The 19,575-nt window shown below is 35.8% G+C and overlaps 1 protein-coding gene across 1 annotated transcript in view; it reads left to right on the plus strand.

Moving 5' to 3' along the window:
* ARFGEF1 (ARF guanine nucleotide exchange factor 1) overlaps window positions 1-19,575 on the plus strand; it is a 149,238-nt gene that overhangs the window by 51,567 nt on the left and 78,096 nt on the right. The window contains exons 6-7 of the mRNA XM_070631516.1: window positions 2,436-2,712; window positions 6,063-6,173. Coding sequence (XP_070487617.1) covers window positions 2,436-2,712; window positions 6,063-6,173 — 388 coding nt within the window. The remainder of the gene's footprint in view (window positions 1-2,435; window positions 2,713-6,062; window positions 6,174-19,575) is intronic.

Genomic DNA, 19,575 nt, shown 5'->3' on the forward strand with positions numbered 1-19,575 from the left:
ATGAATGAAAATAATTTTATGGCAGAAATATAAGTTTTATTGGTTTGACATGTTCAACAAGGTTTATTTTATCGCTTTTTAGTGGCAGAAATATAAGTTACATTTGTTTGACTTGTTCAACAAGATTTAAGTACATTGCTTATCTAGTCCTGTCACCATTCTAGACCTCAGTTATATGGTGCTGGGCAAACTAACTTGATCACTGCCTTCAAAGATCTTACAAACTGGACATAGAGGGGGGGTAATCACACAAATAAGTGTGTAACTGAATTGTGATAAAGGCTGTGAACATGTTTTGTGTCATGAAGGATATTTAGTTCTGTGCTCTCGATAATTATTGAAAAGTAGGAAGGGGAGAGAAAGGAAATTAGAAGGGGAGCAGACTGATTTAACTTCCACATTTACTAAAATATTCTAAGGTATTAGTCTAATTCATTTATATGTGCTACTGATAGTCCTCTCCCCCTCCCCCATAAAACTCTCTACAAAATGCTCAGTTCTAAAATTACTTCAAAAGAGAAAATGCTAAATTTCTTTTGAACCATGGTTCTCAACTGGAGATGAACCATGGGAGGTTGAAGCCAGATTTGAGACACTTTGGATTGTCATGACTCAGGTGGGGAGGCTGTTACTGGCGTATAATGGGTAGAGGATAAGGATGTTGCTGAACACGCTGTGCCCAGTACAGAGGACAGCCCCCCAGAACAAAGAACTATCCAATCTAAAATGTCAATAGTACTAATGTTGAGAAACCCTATTCTAGAAAGTATGGAAGTGTGTATAAAATGTTTAAAGGCCTATTTTTATGCAATAACATTTCCGTTTTTTTCCTCAAGGATATTTCTGGAGTTTCTATAACTCTGGAATAAGTAGAAAAAGCTAGAATTTGATATAATCCTTGTCTGTAATTGCAAAGCACATGCTTGCCCCACTAAATCATGGTGCGGATTAGCTGTAGTTAGGCTGAGCCTAAGATTGGATTGCATGTCACAGGCTTCTCACTTTAATTTGGAGGTTGACTTTCTCATGAATGGGTTATTAAGTATTGATCTGAGAATTCTGTTCTGATTCCAACTGTGCAACTGGTCATGCCCATCAACGTCTTTATCTTTAAAATAAGGGATTTGGGGGCTGGCCCCGTGGCCGAGTGGTTAAGTTCACGCGCTCCACTGCAGGCGGCCCAGTGTTTTGTTGGTTCGAATCCTGGGCGCGGACATGGCACTGCTCATCAAACCACGCTGAGGCAGCGTCCCACACGCCACAACTAGAAGGACCCACAACGAAGAATATACAACTATGTACCTGGGGGCTTTGGGGAGAAAAAGGAAAAAAATAAAATCTTTAAAAAAAAAAAAAAAATAAGGGATTCAGACCATGTGGGTTATAAGGCTCTTCCTACCTTTTGGGCATTAAAATCTTTTAGTTCAAATTTGTTTTATAAATTCATATAATTAGTTCTGGCATTTCCACATAACCTGCAATAATATTAGTGAATATGAAATGTTCATGTTTAACATTGTAAGATATTTATCTTTGTGGATATTAATTCTGTGAGAATCATTCTTACTAGGTCATGAGAATGAAAAATGTGTCTAAAAGCAATAAAGTGCTAAAAAATGAAACCCTATGATCCTGATTGTTACTATTTTTAGCATCTTATAAGTGAGCCAGTTTTATAGGTAGTATTATATACATAATAATGACAGATTTCCTAAAACAAAACTCGAACATTTGTAGATTTAATTTTTTCAATCTTATTAAATGACTGGGCAGAGGCATTTAAATACTCTTTGCAATTTTATTTATTAAATGTAGTTTTATTATTTTTTAATTAAAAGACATTTGACAAGGTGTTGTAAGAACATGTTACAGAGAAGTATACACTGAAAAGTTCCTTCTCACTCCTGTTTCCAATTTGGTCACTTTCTAACCTCCGCCTCCAGTAGGTATCCATTATTACTAGTTTTCTTGTGTATCTTCTAGCCTTTGTTTCTCTATGGATAAGTAAAAATCAGTATATGTGTGTGTGTGTGTGTGTGTATTTTATTCTCCCATCCACTTCTTTTCTCTCTTAGTAAAACTTTTATTTGATTTTAGGTAAATCCACTACTGGCAACGATCCAATTATTACCCTGAGGCTATTAAAAATTATTTTAGTGGTTTTTTTTATTGTTTTGGTAATACATTCACATCATTCAAACACCAAGAATAATGAAGAGAGGATACATAAAGACTTTCATCTGTGTTCTTGTATACCAGTTTCCATCTTGTTTTTAGTATATTTTATGTTCTTTGTTTCTGATGGACTACAATTTCTAGGCCTAGAGACAAGGTGGCACTTTTTATAAGGGGTTTATAGTTGAGCATAACATTGCTCTTCCAAATTTTAAACAACTTATTTTACTAATACTGGAAATTACTCTATTTCTTTCCAGTTGCAGGAAGCCAAACAAATGGAAAAAGAAAGGCATCGGCAGCATCATCATCTGTTGCAGTCTCCAGTAAGCCATCATGAGCCTGAATCACCTCAACTTAGATACTTGCCACCTCAGACTGTTGATCATATATCCCAAGATCATGAAGGGGACCTTGATTCCCATACAAATGATGTGGATAAAAGCCTTCAGGATGACACAGAGCCTGAAAATGGATCTGATATTTCCAGTGCAGAAAATGAACAGACTGAAGCTGATCAGGCAACTGCAGCTGAAAGTAATCTTTTTAAGAAGGGATTGTCGGGGGCATTGTGTGTGTGTATGTTAAGAGAACAGTGTAGGAATGAGTTTTTTGATAAAGAAATGTGGAAAGGGTAATACTGCTTAGTAGATAGCAGACACATTGTGGTAATTGTGGACTATTTCCATCCTAGCTGGTGAAGTTAATTTCACTTGAAACCACAAAACATCTATTAACGATGCTATGCATTCGCTAGTCTCTCATGAGCAGTGTGATTTATGGACTTACTTTGGAGGAGATATGTGTTACTAAAGAGGATCATAAATGTCTGTTAGCATGTTATATAGGAACTTCAGTTTTCTTAAAGTTAGTTTCATGGCAAACAAGACCTATTTATTTGGTAAGGTTTTCTGGAAAGTGACTAAAAATTTTAGGAAATCATTATATTATTCAGAAAATATTATGGTAAAAAAGTACTGAAATTAAATATAAAAAAATCTTTTGAGTAACCACCTGACATAAAAAATAATTTCATTTATTTTTATATCCCGATGTGTATGAATCACTAAAATTGAGATGTTCTCTGCCAGTATTTTTTCATAAGTAAATCGACTTATAAGAAAAAATTTACAAGATTACAGAAATTAAATTACACACATTTATTTTACAAATCTGTTTCTGTAAAAATAATCACATGAAGTTGTTTCTCCCCTCAGACATTATTCTCGACTTTAGCCATTCTATAAAACTACCAGGGAATTTGGCTGTTCCCTTTGTTTTTCCTTAGCTTGGTGTCAAAAGATGATGGAAATTCTCTTGCCTATCCAGTATGGTTGTGAAGAATGAGTATGGTTAGGGCTTAGTTACAATTCATCTGAATTCTCCGTTTTTACTTCACTTTGAGGAAAGACTTGAATAATATATTTTCAGCTCTTGATTTTTCTTTTTGTAACACATCTTTTCCATAAGTTAATAGTGGCATGAACATCAGCAGTGGCACGAATAGATGCTGTTTTACTATTTCTGTTTTCTTTTTTTAAGTTTAATTTACTTCACTTTAATTTTTTTTTTGAGGAAGATTAGCCCTGAGCTAACTACTGCCAGTCCTCCTCTTTTTGCTGAGGAAGCCTGGCCCTGAGCTAACATCCATGCCCGTCTTCCTCTACTTTATATGTGGGACACCTACCACAGCATGGCGTGCCAAGTAGTGCCATGTCCGCACCCAGGATCCGAACCGGCGAACCCCGGGCCACCGAGAAGTGGAATGTGTGAATTTAACCGCTGCGCCACCGGGCCGGCCCCACTGTTTTACTATTTTTAATAGTACTTTACTATTTATTTTAAAAAGGATAATTTTGATAAACCCATCATTCACAGTAATCAAGTTGATAGTAAATCTGTACTGCTTATATGATTTATATTTTTCTAGCCTGGTGTTGCCAGAATTTCCCCTGCTTTTACTGTGAGCTTAAAGGGACTGGCTCAAAGGGCTAATCTCTAATAAAGCTGGGACTTTGTATGTTCCTTCATCCGTGCCTTCAGCAAACATTTGTTTAGCATACTGTGACCTCGGTACTTTTGTGCTAGGACTTGGGGTTAAAAAGTAGATAGAGATACAGCCATTGCTCTTAGGGTGCTCATGGTCTGCCCCGATGGTCAGGCGTGTATAAATGAGATGCAATGTGATAAATATTTTTAAAGTGGCATGCATAAGGTGATTCTGCCAAGGACAGTTAGGGAATACCTTTGTAAAGAAAGCAGTGTTTTACTTGAATCTTGATAAATAGGAGTAGGAATTGGTTATCTAGAAAGTTTAGGAAATTTTCTGACAGAAGAAACAAACATGACATGAGACCCAAGGAATGGAAGCATCTGCTGTGTATGAGGTACCACTGTAGGTACCTTATAGGATACAGAATTATAAATAAGACATAATTCCCTATGGCATAGTCATGATTATTTTGGCTTTAAATGTTGTTTTTCTCCCAACAGCTGATATAAATGAAAATTCTTCCTGAGACCCATTGGTTAAGAGTTCATGCTCCGGAGTTAGATTACCTGCTTTGAACCACATCTCTGTCACTTACTAGCTATGTAACTTTGGATATAATAGTTAACTTCTCTACTCATCTCCTATGTGTAATAAATATTATTCACTGTTACTCTGATCCATTTCTGTTAGATAATCTCTAATTGATTCTTGGTGCACTAATCATTTTGTGCACATTTTAGTGACTGTATAGTATGTTGATCCTCTGATTTTCAGATTCTAGGTAATTTTAGCCAACTAGAGCACAGAAATACAAAGCTTAAGAATGGTGGAAAAATTATCTGTCAAGGAATTTATATGTTTTTACTCCACAGAAGAGTCTAAATGCTGCTGTATTTGGATTTTTTTAAAATAAAATAAGGTTACTAATTTGACATGCTTATTTATCAGATTTCCCCTTGTGGCATTCAATATTATGTAGAATGCAGCAAACAATAGATTAGGGGCAGTGAACAATAGGGAGGGCATGCTTCTGGAAACCAGAATTAGAAATATCGATCCTTTATAGAAGTGTGAGTCGGGCAGGGGTGTAGACAGCAGCACTATCAGCTAATATGCAGTCTGATGCCATTTGGTGGAGGGAAGTGGCTCCTAGAACAGGGTCCTGGATCCCAAAGCATCATAAAGTGCTAATTGAGCCTTCCTGAGACATTTTCAGCATTTCAAAAAATCTGGTGGGAATCCTATAAAAGATAGGATAAAAGATAAAAATAAATAGATAAAGATAGTGCAGTAGTTTATACAAGCTAACTGGAATGTCAAGTTTTATCACTTTCTCTTATGCTGTTTGGAAGTTCTGATTGGCAGTTATATGTGTTTTTGATTAAAGTTAAATTGGGGAAGAAATAGTAAGGAAGGGCTAGAAGGCACTGGTGGAGGCCCAGATGGCCCTATCTCTACTTCTTCAAGGAACTTACTATATTAGAGCAGAATAATGAGCTTGCTATTGATGAGCCTAATGAGTCAAAACAAGCTTTAATTAAATTTAATATATTATTTGATAAGTATGTGGGACATGTTAGAAACGTTTCATTCAAAATACTTTTAAAAATTTTGGTTCTTAAAGGAATAATCTAGAAAATTCCCTTAAGTTGGATAATCATTTAATAGCTTGTCAAACGAATCATTAAAATTGACTTAAATTTATAAAATATTTTTAAATTTGATTTGGTTATAAGTTGGAAAGTTTAACATACACTTTCATCTAGTTTCAGATATCTGTCTGATTTTTTTTCTTTTATTCTTAATGTTCTTAGGAAAGTTTTTCATTATCAGTGTTCAGTAGAAGTTTCCAAAAAATTAAAATAATGTTTTCTTGAATTTTTCTTTTTTCAAGCATTATCTAAAAATGATATCTTGTATGATGGAGAAAACCATGACTGTGAGGAAAAGCCACAAGACATTGTACAGAGCATTGTAGAAGAAATGGTGAACATCGTTGTTGGAGGTAGTATTTTGTACTTGAAATTAGGTTATCTTCTCTTAATGGTATTTTATGTGATTAGAGAGACTTTTTTAAAAATTTTATTGAGGTGATCATAGTTTATAACATTGCGAAATTTCAGTGATACGTTATTATTTGTCAGTCACCATATAAATGTGCCCCTTTACCCCTTATGACCACCCCTAAACCCCCTTCCTGTCTGGTAACCACTAAACTGTTATCTTTGTCCATGTGTTTATCTTCCACATATGAGTGAAATCATATGAGTGATTGAATGAGTGAATGAGTGTTTGTCTTTCTCTGTCTGGCTTATTTCACTTAACGTAATACCCTCAAGGTCCATCTATGTTGTTGTGAATGGGACAATTTTGTCTTTTTTGATGATTGAGTAATATTCCTCTCTCTGTGTGTGTGTGTGTGTGTGTGTGTGTGTGATAACATCTTCTTTATCCAATCATCAGTCAGTGGGCACTTGGGTTGCTTCCACTTCTTGGCTATTGTGAGTAATGCTGCAGTGAACATAGGGGTGCATAAGTCTTTGAATTGTTGATTTCAAGTTCTTTGGATAAATACCTGGTAGTGGGATAGCTAGGTAACATGGTATTTCTGTTTTTAATTTTTTGAGAAATCTCCATACTGTTTTCCATAGTGGCCACACCAGTTTACATTCCCGCCAGCAGTGTATGAGAGTTCCCTTTTCTCCACATCCTCTCCAACATTTGTTATTTTTTGTCTTAGTGATTATAGCCATCCTAACGGCTGTGAGGTGATATCTTAGAGTAGTTTTGATTTGCATTTCCCTGATGCTTAGTGATGTTCAACATCTTTTCATGTGCCCTTTTGCCATATGTATATCTTCTTTGGAAAAAATGTCTGTTCATATCCTGTGCCCATTTTTTGATCAGGTTGTTTGGTTTTTTGTTGTTGAGTTGTGTGAGTTTTTTATATATATATTTTGGAGATTAACTCCTTGTTGGATATATGATTTTCAAATATTTTCTTCCAGTTGGTAGGTTGTCTTTTCATTTTGTTCCTGGTTTCTTTTGCCTTCCAGAAGCTCTTTAGGCCAGTGAAGTCCCACTTGTTTATTTTTTCTTTTGTTTCTCTTGTCCAAGTAGATATGGTATTTGAAAACATCTCTCTAAGACTGATGGCAAGGAGTATACTGCCTGTATTTTCTTCTAGGAGTTTTATGGTTTCAGGTCTTATCTTCAAGTCTTTGATCCATTTTGAGTCAATTTTTCTGTATGTGAAAAATAGTGATCTACTTTGATGATTTTTTATGTAGCTGTCCAGTTTTCCCAAGACAATTTATTAATGAGACTTGCCTTTCTCCCTTATATGTTCTTAGATCCTTTCTTGAAGATTAGCTGTCTTAAAGGTGTGGTTTTATTTCTGGACTTTCGTTCTGTTCCATTGATCTGAGGTCTGTTTTTGTACCACCGCAATGCTGTTTCGATTACTACAACTTTGTAGTATATTTTGAAGTCAGGGATTGTGATTCCTCCAGCTTTGTTCTTTTTTCTCTGGATTGCTTTAGCTGTTTGGGGTCGTTTGTTGCCGCATATGAATTTTAGGACTCTTTGTTCTATTTCTGTGAAGAATGTCACTGGGATTTTGATTGGGATTGCATTGAATCTTTAAATTGCTTTAGGTAGTAGGGACATTTTAACTGTATTTATTCTTGCTATCCATTTGCATGGAATATCTTTCCATTTCCTTATGTCATCATTGATTTCTTTCAATAATGTCTTATAGTTTTCATCATATAGATCTTTCACCTCCTTGATTAAGTTTATTCCTAGATATTCTGTTCTTTTTGTTGTGATTATAAATGGGATTCTATTCTGGAGTTCTCTTTCTGCTAGTTGGTTATTAGAATATAGAAATGCAACTGATTTTTGTAAGTTGATTTTGTACCCTGCAGCTTTGTTGTAGTTGTTGATTATTTCTAATAGTGTTCCCATGGATTCTTTAGGGTTTTCTATATAGAAAATCATGTCGTCTGCAAACAGCAAGAGTTTCACTTCTTCATTGCCTGTTTGGATTCCTTTTATTTCTTTTTCTTGCCTAATCTCTCTGGCCAAAACCTCCAGTACTATATTGAATAAAACTGGCAAGAGTGGGCACCCTTGTCTTGTTCCTGTTCTCACAGGGATAGCTTTCAGCTTTTCCCCATTGAATGTGATGTTGGCTGTGGGTTTGTCATATATGGCCTTTATTATGTTGAGACACTTTCCTTAAATACCCATTTTTATTAAGAGCTTTTGTCATAAATGGATGTTGGATCTTGTCAAATGCTTTCTCTACATCTTTTGAAATGATCATGTGCTTTTTATTCTTCATTTTGTTGATGTAGTGTATCATGTTGATTGATTTGCAGATGTGCATTCCTGGTATAAATCCCACTTGATCATGGTGTATGATCTTTTGAGTGTATTACTGTATTCGGTTTGCCAGTATTTTGTTGAGGATTTTTGCATCTATGTTCATCAGCGATATTGGCCTGTAATTTTCTTTCTTTGTGTTGTCCTTGTCTGGCTTTGAGATCAGGGTGATGTTGGCCTTATAAAATGTGTTAGGAAGTGTTCTGTCTTCTTCAGACTTTTGGAATAGTTTGAGAAAGATAGGTATTAAATCTTCTTTGAACATTTGGTAGAATACTCCATAGAAGTCATCTGGTCCTGGACTTCTGGTTTTGCGGAGGTTTTTGATTACTGTTTTAATCTCTTTACTCGTCATTGGTGTATTCATATTATCTCTTTCTTCTTGATTCAGTTTTGGGATGTTGTGTAAGTCTAAGAATTTACCCATTTCTTCTAGGTTGTCAAATTTGTTGGCATATAGTTTTTCATAATATTCTCTTATAAATCCCTTGTATCTCTGTGGTATCTGTTGTAATTTGTCGTCTTTCATTTCTAATTTTATTTATTTGAGCTCTCTCTCTTTTTTCTTAGTGAGTCTAGCTAAGGGTTTGTCAATTTTGTTTATCTTCTCTAAGAACCACTTCTTTCTTTCATTGATCCTTTCTACAGTGTGTTTTGTTGTTTCAAATTCATTTATTTCTGCCTACTTTTTTATTATTTCCTTCCTTCTGCTGACTTTGGGCTTCGTTAGTTCTTTTTCTAATTCTGTTAGGTATAGTTTAAGATGGCTTATTTGAGATTTTTCTTGTTTGTTTAAGAGTGGCCTTTGTTGCTATGAATTTCCCTCTTAGGACTGCTTTTGCTGCATCCCATATGAGTTGGTATGGTGTATTTTCGTTTTCATTTGTTTCCAGATGCTTTTTGATTTCTCTTTTAATTTCTTCAGTGATCCATTGGTTGTTCAGTAGCATGTTGTTTGGTCTCCACGTATTTGTGACTTTGTCAGCTTTTTTCTTGTAATTGTTTTCTAGCTTCATAGCATTATGGTTGGATAAGATGCTTGATATGACTTCAGTCTTCTTACATTTGTTGGAGCTTGCTTTGTTCCCTGACATATGGTGTAGCCTCAAAAATGTTCCTTGTGCACTTGAGAAGAATGTTTATTATGCTGGTTTTGGATAGAGTGTTCTGCATGTATCTGTTAAGTCCATCTGATCTAGTGTTTTATTTAATTCCACTATTTCCTTGTTGACTTTCTATCCATTGATGTAAGTGGGGTGTTGAGGTCCCCTACTATTATTGTGGTGGTGTTAATTTCTCCCTTTAGGTCTGTTAGTAGCTATGTACTTTATGTACTTGATGCTCCTGTGTTAGGAGCACCCTATCACATTATCCCTTTTATCATTATATACTGCTCCTCTTTGTCTCTCGTTGCCTTTTTTTTTATCTTGGATTCTGCTTTGTCTGATATAAGTATGGCAACATTTGCTTTCTTCTGTTTGCCATTAGCTTAGAGTATCATCTTGTATACCTTCACTCTGAGCCTTTGTTTGTCTTTAGAGCTGAGATGTGTTTCCTGGAAGTAGCATATTGTTGGGTCTTGTTGTTTTTTTTTTTTTTTTTAAAAAGATTTTATTTTTTTCCTTTTTCACCCCAAAGCCCCCTGGTACATAGTTGTATATTCTTCGTTGTGGGTCCTTCTAGTTGTGGCATGTGGGATGCTGCCTCAGCGTGGTTTGATGAGCAGTGCCATGTCCACGCCCAGGATTCAAACCAACGAAACACTGGGCTGCCTTCAGTGGAGCGCACGAACTTAACCACTCGGCCACAGGGCCAGCCCCTGTTGCGTCTTGTTTTTTAATTCATCCACCCACTCTGTGTCTTTTGATTGGAGAATTCAATCCATTTATATTTAGAGTGATTATCGATATATGAGGGCTTAATGCTGCCATTTTATCACTCTTTTTCTTTTTGTTCTGTATTTCCCTTGTTTCTTGTCCTGTGTATTTTGGACTCCAGTTCAGTTTGGTAGTTCCCTATGGTGATTTTCTCATTTTTCTCTTTATTTATCATTTGTATCTCTATTCTGATTGTTTGTTTAGTGGTTACCATGAGGTTTGTATAAAAAAATCTCGTAGATGAGGTAGTCTATTTTCTGATAGCCTCTTATTTCCTTAGTCTATGCCAGTTCCATCCCTTTACACTTCCCCTTCTAAGCTGTTGTTGTCACAACCTATTCCATCTTGTGTTCTGAGTTTGTGGTTAAAGTGATAAGATTATATTTATTTTTGATGTTTTTGTTCCCTGTATCTTTAACATTGTAATTAACTGTTTGCTAACCTGTTCTGATAGAGAGCTGCAATTTTATGATTTTGTCTGTCTCCTTGCTCAAGGCTTTGTAAACCCTTTCTGTTTTTGTTTTTTGGCTTTTTTTCAGATATGAGGACCTTCTTCATCATTTCTTCTGGGGGGGTTCTTGTGACAATAACTCCTTCAGCTTTTGTTCATCTGAGAAATTCTTTATTTTTCCATCATATCTGAAGGATATTTTCACTGGATAGAGTATTCTTGGCTGAAAGTTTCTGTCTTTCAGAATTTTGAGTATATCATTCCACTCTGTCTTAGCCTGTAAAGTTTCTGCTGAGAAATCCACTGAAAGCCTGATGTGGGTTCCTTTGTAAGTTATTTTCTTCTGCTTTACTGCCCTTAATATTTTTTCTTTATCATTGGCTTTTGCCAGTTTTATTAATATATGCGTTGGAGAAAGTCTTTTTACATTGGTATAATTAGGAGTTCTGTTAGCTTCTTTTACTTGTATTTCCAGCTCCTTCCCCAGGTTTGGAAAGTTCTCAGCCATTATTTCTTTGAGCAAGCTTTCAGTTCCGTTCTTCACCTGGTCTCCCTCTCACTACTTAGAATCCTTATGTTGCATTTCCTGATTGACTCACATATTTCTCACAGAGTTTCTTCATTTCCTTTTACTCTTAGTTCTCTCTCCTCCTCCATCTTAAGCATTGCTATATTTCTGTTCTCCAGACTACTAATTCTGTCCTTCATAAATCAGCTCTGTTTTTCAGAGTGTCCAGATTTTTATTTAACTCCTCCATTTTGTTTTTCATCTCCAACATTTCTGATTGGTTTTTCTTTATAGTTTCAATGTCTTTTGTGAAGAATTCCCTCTGTTCATTAATTTGTTCCTGATTTCATTGAACCGTCTGTATTTTCTTGTGACTCATTGACTTTCTTTATGATAGTTATTTTGAATTCTCTGTCATTTAGATTGTAAATTTCTGTGCTTTCAGGGTTGACTTCTGGTTGCTTGATATTTATCTTCTGGTCTGGAATATTAATATGTTTCTTTATACTGTTCAATGACGTGGATCTGTGCCTTTGTGTAATGATAGTATCTGGTTGCAGATTCCACCTACCACCACTGGGGGGAGATCATGAGCTGTGTCTTCTGAGCCCACTGCAGTCCCTGGCATCTGTGTCTGTCCTTAGAATCTATGCTAACAGGTCTCATTTGTGATTTCTGGCTTGTTCGCTCACAGCTGCTGCTTTTCTAATGTATGCAGGGGCACTCTGGCCAACTGTCTGAGCTGGAGTGCTGAGTGGTTGTAGGGGCGCTTTCTTTCATGTATGATCTCAGGGATGTTTTTGCTCTGCTCTTACTATCTGCTCTCCTGTGGTGCTGACTTGATGGAGACACCCCTGCAATAGCTTACCCACCCCTGTGTTGGGCCTTCCCACAGGTTGTGATGGAATTTGGAGAGCGAAAGTGTTCCTGTGGCAAGCTGCCCTTCCCCCATCTTTTCTCAGAGTTGCTTGTGGTTGCACCCTAGGTCACTGATGTTGGGGGATGGAGAGGAGATCCCCTTACCTCCTTCCACTTCTTCCTTGGGGGACCAGCACCTCCACCTTCAGACATTTGGCTGTGTGTCTCTCTTAGACATCTTTTGTATTGTATGAATGTCCTCTGTTGGTTTATGAATGTCTTTTTCATTGTATCTTAGGGATGAGAATATGGGAAGAGTTCACTCCCCAATGATGCTGATGTCACTCTGGTCTAGAGGCTGTTTTTATAATGTGTTGCACAAAAAGGACAAAAATATAAGCTCCTTCTCAAATTAGAGAGTATGTGCATAAAAAAATATTTAAGGGAATCTTTGGGTATAGAAGAGTACTCCTTTTTATCTCCAGCTTCAGATATAATTTTTTATAAAAACCTACTGTTTCCCATTAAAAAAGGTTTTATAATCATTTTATTTTTTGTTCTTGTGTTTGGTTGGAGAGGGCTAAGGGTATATTCTCCCAGATATTCCTAAAGGTGCTAAACTTTATGAACTGGAAAATGTTTGGGTTGATTTGGTTTTGAGTATTTCATATCTTTATGGGAAAAATTGTGATTTCTTATGCCTTTATCATCACAACCAAGTCATAGTTGGTATAGGTTCAGATCCTATGTTATGGATTGTATTATAAAAATGTTTTGAGGTCTGTTAGGAATTTCACTCAAGTTTTTCATAAATATTATTATAGATAGGATTAGATTTGAGACCAATCCACTGAAGTTTGTTTTACTCATGGTTTCTTGCACAGGATTAAGCATAGTACCTTGCTACATATACTTCTAGAGGGATGACTTAATGTACAGTATGGCTCTTGAATGATAATTGTACTGTTTCAGCCATACTTAATTCACACAACATTATTTCTAAGGCTGTATTTCCTTCCTTAGTACAACACTAGAATCAGGCATTCATCTGATTGGCCTCCTCATTTTTTCCTTTTTTATTCATCTTTTCATTCAAAAAATCCTTATGAAGTACATACAGTTGTGTGGCATTTTAGGGGCTTACAAAAGTTAATCCAAGATAGAACATGCTCTGGAGGAAAAGGGTTCTGGAATGTATGTATGTAAGACTAATTCAAGGTATAAAATGATAAGTGCCATTAGAATGAAACAGCTAAAATCCTGTTAAAATTCTGAAAATAGAGCGATTATTCCTAACTAAAGTGATTGGGCTGGGCTTCATGTAGGAGATCATGACACTTGAATTTAGACTGTATGGATTCACACAGGTATGGGGAATGGTACTTAAGGTATTGGAATCTCTATTAGCTAAAGTCTAGAGGAGAGAATGACCTGGGAATTAGCAGGTGGTGGTTTGGCTGAAGTATAGAGTATGTAATGTCATTCAATAGAAAATAAGATTAAAGAAGTAGTTTGGAGCTAACCAATGGATGGTTATAAATTCCAGGTTCTGGATATTGGACTTCATTCTATGACAAAATGAGTTACCATTGAAGATTTTAGAACTAAGAAGTGAAATGTTTAGAATTATGTTTTAAGGAGCAAAGTGGGGAAATAGGAAGTCCAGCAGGAGATCAGTTCAGTAATCCAATCCTGAATAGGACAGTAACAGTGGAAATGCAGAGGAAAACTGTGAATGAGAAGTAAGATAATGTATGTTGAATCAAGAAGACTTTGAAACTGATTAAATACCTGAGTGAAAAAGAGAAAATGTACGTCAAAGGTCCCCAAAGTTACCTCAAGGTTTGATGATTCAACAGAAGGACTCACAGGACTCATTATATATAGTAGTTATACTCATCACTATGATTTATTACCATGTAAAGGTACAAGGCAATATCATCAAAGGGAAAAGGTGTATGGGGCAAAGTCTGGAGGAAATCAGGAGCATACTTCCAAGAGTTCTCTCCCGGTGTAGTCACACAGAAAGCTCTTAATTCCTCCCGTATCAAATTATAAAGTGTTGTCTTCCAGGGCAGCTCCTTAGAGACTGGATTCCCAAGGCTTTTATTGGGGGCTGGGCGTGTAGGCACCTTCTACCTGCATGTACCAAAATTCCAGATTCCCAGAAGGAAAGCTGGTATTCAGCATAAAGCACATTATTTGTACAAAGAGTTTAGGCACCGTCAGCCATGCTTACTAGCCCTGGGAATAGTGGGAACCCTTCCAAAGTGTAAGTTCCCAGATGCCAAGGGCCAATCCTGCAAGCAAGCGTATTAAGGATAGGCAGTCTCAAGCCTGCTACGTTAACTCTTTTCAGTGCAGGTGGTGTCCCAGTTTTTGAGTCTAAAAGGGGAGGTGGATGGTGGTACTATTAGTAGAATTGAATCGTGTTGGAGAAGTTGGCTTGAGAAAAAAGGTACTAATTTTTATGTTGACATTGAATTGGACCTGCAGGTGCACCATCCATGTGAAAATGTTTATGACATATGTAATGGAAATATAGAACTCTGGCTTAAGAAATATCAAAGGAGGTGCTGTAGATGGGAGCCATTCTGTTAAAATTTGTAATTGAATCCATAAGATTACCAAATAGGAAAGTGTAGAGACTAAAGAAGAGGCTGTGATCTTGGGAAGTATAAATTTTTGAAAACGCCCGTACACTTTCAGTCAGGGAAGAAAGCAAGCATTGTGTGCCTATGCATTCTTTAAAAATCTAATAATTTATATATCAGGGTTTGATACACCCTTTCCATGAGTCAAATGTGGTCCACTGCTTATTTTGTAAATAAAGTTTGTTTTGAACACAGCCATGCTCATTTGTTTGTGTATTGCCTCTAGTGACTGCCTTTGCACTACAAAAGCAGAGTTGAATAGTTGCAACAGAGACCATATTGCCTGTAAAGCCCAAAATGTTTACTCTCTTGGCCTTTTCAGAAAAAAACTTTCCAGTCTCTAATACATGTGAATGCAGAGTGTAAAGTGAAAATTCTCTCATTTTCCTGCAACTTTTTACTTAGAAAATTTTCAAACCTAGAGAAAAGTTCAAAAAACAGTATGATGAACAGCTGTATGCCCTTTCTATAGATTCACTAATTTCCAGCAATTTTGCTACATTTCTTTTATGTCTCTAAATAGACTTACACACATGTTGTATGTCTGTATATGTGTGTGTGTTTTTTTTCTTGTCTTTGCTGAACCATTTGAAAATTGCTTGTATACATCATGACACTTTACCCCTAAATACCTCAGCATGTATCTTCTAAGAATAAGGCCATTTTCATATTTAACCACGATTCCATTTTCACACCTAAGAAAATTAACACTATTTCAAGAATATCTAATATATAAACATTTAAAAATTTAGTTGTCCCAAAATGTGTCTCTCATATCTTTTTTCTTTTCTTTTTTTTTTGGTGAGGAAGATTATCCCTGAGCTAACTTCTGTTGCCAATCTTCCTCTTTTTTTGCTTGAGAAAGATTGTCCCTGAGTTAACATCCATGCCAGTCTTCCTTTGTTTTTGTCTGTGGGATGCCACCACAGCATGGCTTGATGAGCAGTGTATAGGTCTGCCCCTGGGATCTGAACCCACCAACCCCGGGCCACCGAACCAAAGTGCATGAACTTAACCACTATACCAATGGGATGGTGCCTTCCTTTACTTTTTTAAGTCCAGGACCCAATCTGGGTACACTCACTGCATTTGATTATGTCTCTTTGGTCTCATTTGTTTAGAACAAGTCCTCTTGGTGGTTTTCCCCATCTTTCATATGTTTGTTTTTTTTAAATGTATAAAATTGTTGTCTTGTAGAATGTTCCACATTCTGGACTGACATAATGGTTTCTTGGTTTAGATTAAACATATTTGGCAAGAATATTACATAGGTAATATTAATGCTTCTTGTGTCATTTAAATTGGTACATAATAACAAGTTACCCCCCTGTTGTTGATAATGTTGCTCACTTGGTTAAGATGATGGACCACCAGCCCACTTCGTTGTACAGGAACATGTTTCCCTTTATAATTAATAAGTAAGAGTGATACTTTGAGATCATATGATGATCCATTCACTGAGTGGTTTTAGCATCCATTGACGATACTTGCCTTACCTTAGATATTATATTGTTTGCAGTATAGTGATTTCATAATTCTAACATTAATTGGTATTTTTCTATTGAGAAAAACTCTTCCCTTTTCAAAAAAATTATACTGTGAGCTCATGAATTCTTTTATTATTCAGTGTATTATGATCCTTTACCATTGTTGTTCTTTGTTCCTGATCTGACCAGTAGGAATCCCTTCAAGCCTGCTCATACCTATGTCTTTTTGATGTGATTCCCTTAGTCTTCCAGCATTTCCTTGTTTTCTTGAACAGTCAGATGTTCTAGGTTCACCTTCAGCTTTCCTTTGCCCCAGCCCTAGAATCAGCTAGTTCTCTGAGTCCTTGTTCTTTTTAGTGGGCAATTAATTGTATTTAGAGACCAAGATCTAGGTACTAGGTGTGCTCATTGCTACTGACATATCATATTTCTAGGCCTTTCCAATGGAAAGAGATAGGGAGACATACAACCACAAGTTCATATTGGTAGTTCCAGTTCACATCCAGCGCCACAAGGTTTCTCTTCATCTTCCTGCATTTCATATTTGTATCTCTGTTTTCCAACATTGAAAACCCAGATTGTCAACAACAATATGCCATTACTGACAACAAACCTATTCAAGATTTCAGGGCCGGCCCCGTCGCCGAGGGTTTAAGTTCACACACTCCACTGTGGCAGCCCTGGATTTTGCTGGTTTGGATCCTGGGTACAGACATGGCACCACTCATCAGGCCCTGCTGAGGCGGTGCTGAGGCGGCCTCCTACAAGCCACAACTAGAAGGACCTACAACTAAAATATACAACTATTTTGTACTGGGGGGATTTGGGGAGAAAAAGCAGAAAAAAATATTCAAGATTTCTTTGCAATTATATGTGTACTTAGAATATATCCTACTAAGGATATATTACTTGTGTTAACTACTTTATTGATTTAATTTTGTTTTTTTTTAATTGAAGAACAGTTACATGATTCACAGTTAAAATTACATAAAACATTTACTCAGAGAACTCTTCTATCCACTCTTTCCCTTTCTCACCCACCTTCCTTGGGTAACCACTTGCCTTAGTTTTTAGTTTATCCTTTGTGTGTGTATGTGTGTGTTTCCCTCAGAGAAGTAATAAGCAGATACTTATATTATTTTCCTTTATTTTTGCTAAACCATTGTATATCTTTTGTGTCTCTCTCTTTTTCACCTGATATGTGCTAGAAATCGCTCTATTTCTGTTGACAGAGATTTTTCGTATTCTTTTTTCTCTAGGCTTTCCACATAGTACTCTCTTATGTGGCTGTATCATAGTCTATTTAACCAGTCCCCTATTGACAGGAACTTTGGTTATTTCCAGTGTTTTGCTATCACAAATAATGTTTCAGTGAAAAACCATGTGCATCTGTGTGGTTTCATATTTGTGGAGATTTGTCTTCAGGGCAGATTCATAGAAGTGAGATTACTGGGTTAAGTGGTAAATGAATATGAAGATGTGTTAGCTATTGCTGGATTTCCTTTCATAGGTGTTGTACCATTTTGTACTTCTACACTCCTACTAGCAATGTATGAGAGAGCCTTTTTCTCTGCAGCTCCCAGTGGAGTTTAAGGTTTTGAATTTTGCCACCCTGGTAGGTGAAAAACCTATCTTAGTTTGGTTTTAATTTGCATTTCTGAGTGAAATTAAGTACTTTTTCATATGTGTAAAGGTCATTGTGTATCTTTTTATAAGGAGTCATCTATTCGTGTCTTTTGTTCATTCTATCGTGTTTTTATTCTTTTTTCTCTTAATTTTTAAGATTCTTTTATATATTAGGTTTCTGATGTATTTTAACAAATAGTTTCTCTCAGTTTATTGTTTGCCCAAGTCTTTTGACCTTAATATGGTGTTTTTATTTGCAAAGGTTTTTTTTTTTTTTGCTGAGGAAGATTCACCCTGAGCTACCATCTGTGCCAATCTTCCTCTGTTTTGTATGTGGGTCACTGTCATAGCGTGGCCACTGACCAGTGGTATCGGTCTGCACTCGGGAACTGAACTGGGGCTGCCGAAGCGGAGCACAATGACCTTAACCACAAAGCCACAGGGCTGGCACCAATAAAGAGTTTTTTAAAAAAATTTTTTCATGCATGCCTGTATATATATATATATATATATATATATATATATAATGGAGCATACTGTACTTAGTGTTTTATAATCTGCTTTTTTCACATACTAAATTATGTTTTCCTTTCATGTCAATTTGTATTTCATCATATTGATGGTCCATAATTTATCTAAATAATTATTAAATAATTTCCTATTAATACTAGCACTTAGGTTATTTCCAGGTTTTTGCTTTTTATAAACACTTGCTCTGATGAGCGTTCTTTTATAGATATCTTTTTGTACTTTTCTTTAGGATAAATTTATTTAGAAAAGGAATACTTTGATCAAGGTATATGGACATTTAAAATTTATATACAATTCTTGGTTTAGTGTCAGTTTGGTAGATGGACTGTTTTATTGTTCTAGTTTATGTTTCTTTGATTATCTGCAGGGTGAAACATAGGAAGCAGTCATTATTTTTGTAGGTCAAGTATTTACAATTTCATGCAGTCCAACTGAGTATCTATGGATTATTTATACTTTTCTGATTTGCCTGTTCATGTCTTTTGTCTGTTTTTCTGTTTAGTGTTTTGATTTTTTGTTCTTATTTCAAGAGTTCTTCATATTAAGAAATTAACCCTTTCTCAGTGTATTGTAAATATCTTTTCCATGCAGTCTTTGTTTTGTTTTACCTTTGCTCATGTTGTTATGGTTCTGAGCAGATATTTGACCACAGAAAAAAATTTAATAGTGTCTTTTCCTCTCTCAAGTCTGTTTTTGTCTTGCTTAGAATGAATTTTACCACCCTAAGATTATAAAAATCTTCTACTATGTGATTTTCTAATACTTTTTTCATTTTTCGAATTTAGATCTTTAATTCTTCTGAAATTTATTTTTCTATATGGTGTGATATTGGATAGCCAATTATAATCTATGGAATAATCCTTCCTTCCCAGTTAATTTGAAATGCCAATTTTATCCCAAATAGTTCTGTTTGAGTTTTCTGTACAATTATTGAGCTATTTTTTCTTACCCAGTGTTGAATTGTTTAAAATATTTTAACTTTGTAGTACATTTTGATCTTTATAGTGCAAGTGCCTCCTCCCCATT

The sequence above is a fragment of the Equus przewalskii genome, chromosome 8, assembly GCF_037783145.1.
Source record: "Equus przewalskii isolate Varuska chromosome 8, EquPr2, whole genome shotgun sequence".
In the NCBI taxonomy this organism is placed as follows: domain Eukaryota; kingdom Metazoa; phylum Chordata; class Mammalia; order Perissodactyla; family Equidae; genus Equus; species Equus przewalskii.